This window comes from Bidens hawaiensis, unplaced genomic scaffold (genome assembly GCF_021521415.1).
Source record: "Bidens hawaiensis isolate Kalapana, Puna unplaced genomic scaffold, B.hawaiensis_p1.1 tig00023446_1, whole genome shotgun sequence".
Taxonomy (NCBI): Eukaryota; Viridiplantae; Streptophyta; class Magnoliopsida; order Asterales; family Asteraceae; genus Bidens; species Bidens hawaiensis.
Window position 1 is genome coordinate 95,648 of NW_027493686.1, and position 7,596 is coordinate 103,243.

Sequence of the window (7,596 nt, forward strand, 5' to 3'; positions counted from 1 at the left end):
TGATTGAACGTGTCAAAGGACATCACAACTTCATGTCCAGCCACTGTTTCAATCAATTTCATGTCGGACCCCTTCTTGTATATGGGGCATCTCCACGTGGACACCCACTCCTCAATCTCTTTATCATACAAAGTATTACTCTCTCCATCGTAACACTTAACCGCCGCTTCCCAACCTAACACTTTAAATCGGGATCTGTTACCTCTTTTTCACACATATACCCCTCAATCCGATTTTGCAAAGTATCCATTTTATCAGTGAACAACTTTGGTTGCCATTCTAGCGCATATGTTGACAACACTTTACCCCTCCAATTGGGTTTTTCATTGGGTACATGTACTCGTGTTTGTTCTTCGTGTAGTCTTTTCCTTTATGCATGGGCTGCTTGGCCGCTAGAAGATGATGCCTTCCCTTTTCCTTTATCCGAGGTTCTACCCATCTACACACAACAAACAACCCAAATAACCCAAACAAACCAATTTAAGTCAACATATACCTCCCCACACTTGCTTGTTACTATGGTTGTGGATAATCACTCGTTAATCAATTTACCAAAGTTTCAAAATTTGCTTCAACACATGGTTTCCAAATTATCAATATAACAACCATATATTTCAAGCACTTATTCACTATTCACAACCATAATGTAAAACCATTATACTAATTACTCAAACAAGCAAGTGGGTATATAGCTCAAATCAATTCTACCTTAACAATTTTTTTCAATATGTACAAGAAAATTGACAAAGAACATACCTTAATAGTTGAATAGGATGAACACTAATTCTTTCTTCACACAACAATAAAAATCCCAAAAATTTCCTAAGAAATTCGTTACCCCCTTTGCTCGAAAAACGGATTAACACTAAACAATGAGTGGAATTAGGCTTGTTATTGTTAATCCTAATGAAAATCCAATGAAAATAGGGTCAAAAACCTTTAAAATTGATGGTGATATGAAGAAGTTAGGATGGTAAGAGTTAGGGTTTCTAGAGAGTAAATGGGAAGAAGATGGTTTGAGATGGCGAGAATGGAAGTAAATAATGAAGGTAGGTGAAATATGTGGGGTAGATTTGTTTAAAATTAATTTTTCTCATCTTTTTTAACCTCAAAACCGGTTCCCCATTAATCTGCTACGACCACATCGTGGGCCACGGTTCACACCGTGGTCCATGGTTCCATATAGTCTGCTCGTCCGTCGATGGTGGACCATGGCCGACGGTTCACACCGTGGATCACGGTTCAATTGTGTCAATTTGGGCAGAAAGAACCGTACCATGGAAAAGCCTGTTACCGTGCCTCACGTTCATCACCGTGGGCCATGGTCTACACCGTGGCCATGGTTCACCATTTTTTTAAGAAGAAGAACTAGAATAAAAATAAATGACCAGAAATTTACTTACCAAATCAAAAATAAAAAGTACCCTACCCCCCAAGAAAAACCCAAGTTGTCCCCAACACAGTAAAGAAATTCATAAAAAAATTCCCCATATTTGATTTGGACATACTCTAAAGCGAGAAAGGTAATTTTTAATAACAAAGTTTAACAAAAAGCTAGACTAAAGTATACAATATACCTGGACCTTTACTAAGTGGAAACATCCGATGAGCTTAGGAAGAAACTCACCTTGTTATCTGCAAGCATATTAACATCTTTACCTTCTAGTTGTGGTTTGAGGCGAAGTCTATTCACAACTTTTTTAACTTGACTTTGCATATCTTCAATCTCCACATCACCAAACCTCCCTACTCTTGTGATGACATACGGACCCATCCACTTGCTTTTTTGCTTCCCGGGAAACAATTTGAGTCTCGAATTGTACAACCATACATTTTGCCCAACTTCAAATGTTCTCTTCCTTATCTTAGAAACATGTACTTTTTTTAATTTTTCTTTATAAGCCTAGGCACATTCATACGTTTCATCCCGGATTTCCTCTAGTTCACTCAACTTCAACTTCCTCAACTCGCCGGCTTCATTATAATCGATATTAACACTCTTAATTGCCCATAATGCCCGGTGAGCCAACTCCATTGGCAAATGGCACCCCTTTCCATACACCAAACGATATTGATTGGTACCAATCAGTGTCTTGTAAGCGGTTCGAAATGCCCAAAATGCATCATCCAACTTAACAGACCAATATTTTCTATCCACCCAAACCATTTTCATCAAAATTTCCTTAATTTGGCGATTGGAAACTTCAACCAGGCCACTCATTTGAGGGTGGTATGGTGTTGCAATTCGATGTTTAACACCATAACGTTTTAGCAACTTACCAAACGTGAAGTTCTTGAAGTGCAATCCACCATCACTAATAATTACTCTTGGGATACCAAATCTTGGAAAAATGTTAGCTTGGACAAACTTACAAACCACAGAGTGATCATTAGTTCTTGTTGAACCGCTTCAACCTATTTCGACACATAGTCAACCACAACAAGAATGTACAAGTACCCACACGAGTTCGGAAATGGGCCCATAAAATCTATGCCCCATACATCAAAAAATGTCAACCACCAAAATGGGTTGTAAAGGCATTTCATTTCTTTTTTATATACCCCCCATTCGTTGACAATTCAAGCACTGTCGAGCATATTCATTAGCATCTTTGAAAAGTGTTGGCCAGTAGAACTCGCATGTAAGTACTTTATACCCGGTTTTAGAGCCACTAAAATGGCCCCTGCATGCCGCTAAACGAGCATGTGTCAAAATCTCATGCACTTCCTTTTCGGGTACACATCTTCTAAGAACATGATCCGCTCCAACCTTGAAAAGGTCCGGTTCATCCCATATGTATTGCTTGACTTGGGACATGAACTGTTGCCTCCGTTTCTTTGTCCAATGTTCCGGAATCGCACCCATGGCTAAATAATTAACATATTGGGCATAGCACTGTTTTGGACAAAAATCTGTTAAGGATAATGTATCAAATTCGTTTAGTGAGGATTTGTGCTATGATGATGAAAACAAGTATGTATCGATTGCAAACAAAAACACACAGATTTGTTACGGGAAAAAGCCCTTGATCTGGTTCGGATAGCCGGCACAAAAACCCCAGGTGATGACAATTGTCTATCACCACTTTACTAATATAAAAAATGAGGATACAAGGTTTGGAGAATATGATCAGTGTTACAATGAAAGCTATGTGTGTGTGTATGCTGCTGAAATCGTAGTGAGCAGAGTGTGTTGTTGTGTGTTTTCCTAACTGATGATAGCCTCTATTTATACATCAAAGATAATAACTCAATGGAGTTATGAATAATAAAGACTATTAACTAATAATCCCTAAAAATCAGCCATTGCCTTCAATATAATCGTAACTGCCACTTTGACCACGTGCTCCATCACTCAGGCTGCGAAATAGGGGGTAGACTAGGTCTTGGAGCCCTTACACTTGATAAATATCAGCCTTCATATAAGAAACAACCGTTAATAGCACCAAATACCGAGGATCCATGATCCTGACATAGCTCTGGAACTCTTCAGAAGGATAATTGATCCAGACATGTCAATATCTTCTTGACAGCAAGTTAGTGGATAGACTGAGTCTTCTAACCATTATACATGCTAAATATAAGACTACACATGAGAACAACCGTTAATTAGTAGTAAGTAATGAGGATCCTTGATCCTGATATGATCTAGAATACATGCTAAGGATAACTGATCCAGACATATGTCAGGATAACGTATCCACAGTGTCAAATTTCTGTGCACTAACAATTTCCCCCAAAATGGCGGTTGTGATAAGATCACAGCTGTCATTTTGCCTTTGAATTCAAACTTCCTTCAAAAACATATGATATTCGACAAGCTAGATATAATTATTGTATATCTATTGAGTTTCCTTGGGAACTTCCCTTTCGGCTATATATCCTTCTCCCTGAAAATCATGAACAACTAGTAACACCTGTTTAACCCGGGTGGATGGTCTATTTTTTGAATGGTGAAATCCGGGTTAAGATTTTTGGTAATTGCAAGTAAGTTTAATAAATAGTATCTTTTAACTATCTGTTGATTGTCTTTTATTTTGAAAGTTTATCTGATATAGCTTTATACTTGTTGAAAGTTTTGAGAAATATTCTTTAGTAAAAAGTTTTTAGGATAAAATATCCTTGCAAAAATAAACCAGGATCTTAAATCCTTATAAAAATAGATTGAGAATAATGAATCCTTATATCTATAAGATATAAACTGAAATCAAATTAGTGTAAATCGATAAACAGAAATCATACCGTAAGGTCTGGTTAGACCTAAGTTACCATAAGTATTGATCCTTTTGCAATCCTTATAAAGCTGAATTAAAAATTTTGAATCCATAATTATTGATCATTCGGTAATCCTCATAATCTAATTATGATACCTGATGCAAATAACTTATGATATTATATGGGATTAAACCCAATAAATCGGGAACAAGCCCATAAAATAAACTGGGGACAAGCCCGTGCAACTGGGGACAAGCCCGTGTAATCTGGAGACAAGCCCGTGAACTGGGTACAAGCCCAAACTGGTGTTAAACTGGGGACAAGCCCAAAAACTGGGGACTGGCTCAAGGATATGGATGTTAACTAGGGACTCGCCCAAACGGGGATTTAGCCCAAACGTGAGTGACGTGAAATCGCCAAAACCTTAGCTAACATGAAAATGTTAGAAACCTTTATCTTACGATAACGTGAAAACGTTATAAACCGGTGGTATGGTACGTCTACCATAAATCTTAGGATCCTCCATATAGCCGAAAGCAACGAAATTGTCAGCCACTAAGCATGTACTGGTCCCGCTGCCCCAGACCATACGTTGGATAGCGTGCGCTCCAGGCGAGAGTGTAGAAACTCTAATTTATAAGAAAGGTGAAAACCTTTAAACCTTAGGGGATATGACCATCAGAGTTCATACCCAATCGTGGGCTAAGCCAAGGGAAATAGTAAAGTACCTCAAACGTGAAGGAGAGGTGGCCAACCTCTTAGTCACTGAATATTTTATTGAAATCTGCATTGTTACTTAAAACTTGGAAAGAATAAACGTTAGGAATTCATTATCCTTAAGATAATAAAAAGAATATGAAATGAATATATGATCAGAAATATACTACCAATTTTAGAATCCTTGATCCTTTATGGATACTCGATCATCTGAGGATACTTGATCCTGATTAGAAAAAGTACTTTTTGAGATGGATAGCATTCCATGCTCTTGGTAACCTATTGCCTTCCATAGTGAGCAAATGATATGCCCCCTTTCCTGCCTCCGACTCGATAAGATAAGGACCTTCCCACTTTGGTGATAGCTTTCCATCTGCCAGATTGGTTGTATTTTGGAAGGCTTTCCTCAATACCAGATCTCCTTCTTGAAATCTTCTGATCCTTACACTCTTGATGTATGCTCCAGCTACCCTTTGGTGATAAGCTGCCATTCTGATCTTGGCTAAGTCTCTGAGTTCTTCCACAGTATCCAAGTCTTCGAGAAGGATTTCTCTATTGGCCTCAGGATCACGGATGCTTGTTCTGGCCGTAGGAACCACCATTTCTGTAGGGATAACTGCTTCTGATCCAAACACCAGTGAGAAGGGTGTTTGGCCTGTTGCATTCTTGGGTGTTATTCTATTAGCCCAAAGAACACAAGGTAGCTCTTTGGCCCACTTGCCTTTCTTGGATCCTAACTTCTTTTTCAGGTTGATGATGATCTTGTTGCTTGACTCTGCTTGGTCATTAGCTTGAGGATGCACTGGAGTAGATGTAATCATCTTAATGCCCCAACTGTAACAGAAGTTAGTAGTTCTTTTCTCGATAAACTGGGAACCATTGTCACAAATAATTTCATATGGGATACCAAATCTAGTTATAATGTTTCTTTTAATAAAGGATATAACTTCCCTTTCTCAGACTTGAACGAATGCTTCAGCCTCAATCCACTTTGAAAAGTAGTCAGTCATTGCAAGCATGAATATTTTTCCTCCTGGTGCCTTAGGTAGCTTACCCTCGATATCCATGCCCCACTTCATTAAAGGCCATGATGAGGATATAGGATACATAGGTTCTGCTGGTTGGTGTAGGATGTTTCCATTCCTTTGGCAAGCATCACACTTCTTTGAATACTCTATAGCATCCTTCTTCATTGTTGTCCAGAAGTATCCAGTCCTAAGTATCCTGGAGAATAATGTTCTTCCCCCTGTATGGTTGCCGCAATCGCCCCCGTGGAAGTCTTGGAGTACCTCTTGTATTTCAGGATCCTCGATGCATCTCAAATAGGGATCTGCATGAGATTTTCTATATACAATAGCTTGTAAAATAATGAATTATGATACCTTCAATCTGAAGGCTTTAGGATTTTCCCCTGTAGGGATTTCTCCATCTTGAAGGAACTTCCTAATTGGAAGGATCCAAGATCCTACTTTTTGAGAGGATGAAGGATCCTTAAATCTTCTGTGCAATCCACTGTTTCCTCCACAGCTTCCTGTTTTCCAATTGCTGGAGACAATATATGATTGATAGGTATCTTTACATCATCTGGGATCTTCAATGATGATGCTAAGTTTGCTAAGGCATATGCCCCAGCATTTTCTTCTCTTGGTACCTACGTGATACTAAACAACTCAAAGGATTTTGCTAATTCCTTCACAATTTCTAAATACTTGATCATATTCTCACCTTTAACGGTATAAGAGCCGTTAAAGTGGTTAGTTATAAGTAAAGAATCTACATAAACTTAAAGATACCTGATCCTTATTTGTTTGGCTAAAAGTAAACCTGCGATGAGTGCTTCGTATTCTGCCTCATTATTGGTGGCTTGGAATGCATATGCAATGGACTGGGGTATGCCCCCCTGTGGCGATTTTAGTAGTATGCCCAATCCCGTTCCTCTTACATTGGACGCTCCATCTGTGAAGAGGATCCAAGGATCCTTGGTTTCTTCTAGTTGTCAAACCTCTAGGTCGGCTTCCTTTTGCATATCACTGCTGAAATCAGCCACAAAGTCTGCGAGTGCCTGTGATTTGATAGTTATTCTAGGCTCATACTGAATGTCATATGCACTCAGCTTCACAACCCATTTAGCCATCCTACCTGACAATTCTTTCTTTCTAAGAACATTCTTAACAGGATAGTTAGTTCTCAAAATAATAGTATGAGTCTCAAAATAATGTCTTAATTTAGTAGAAGCCATAATGAGTGCAAGAATTAACTTTTCTAAATGAGAATACCTGGCTTCTGCATCTAAAAGACTCTTACTTACATAATAAACTGGGTTTTGTTCACCTTCATAATCCTTAGCGAGGACGACACTTACTGCATTACCTGAAACTGCTAGGTATAGGTATAAGGATTCTCCATCCACTGGCTTCATCAGAGCTGGTGCTGAGGATAAGTAATCCTTTAAGGCTTTAAGTGCAGCCTCATGCTTCTCTGTCCACTCAAAATTCTTGTTTTTCCTAAGAATATCGTAGAAATCTTTGCATTTTTTGAAGGATCTGGAAATGAATCTTTTGAGGGCAGCTATTCTCCTCGTTAATCTTTGGACATCCTTAGCGTTCACAGGAGACTTCAAGTTGATGATGGCTTCGATTTTCTCGGGGCTTGCCTCTATTCCTC

At 38.7% G+C, this 7,596-nt stretch overlaps 1 protein-coding gene across 1 annotated transcript; it reads right to left on the reverse strand.

Moving 5' to 3' along the window:
• Nucleotides 1-370: 370 nt before the first annotated feature.
• LOC143567584 (uncharacterized) lies at nucleotides 371-2,221 on the reverse strand. The gene is made up of 3 exons (XM_077053972.1): nucleotides 1,920-2,221; nucleotides 1,628-1,811; nucleotides 371-439 (listed from the first exon to the last, which is right to left on the reverse strand). Exons 1-3 carry the CDS (start codon nucleotides 2,219-2,221, stop codon nucleotides 371-373), a joined length of 555 nt encoding a protein of 184 aa, XP_076910087.1.
• Between the last annotated feature and the right edge of the window lie 5,375 nt (nucleotides 2,222-7,596).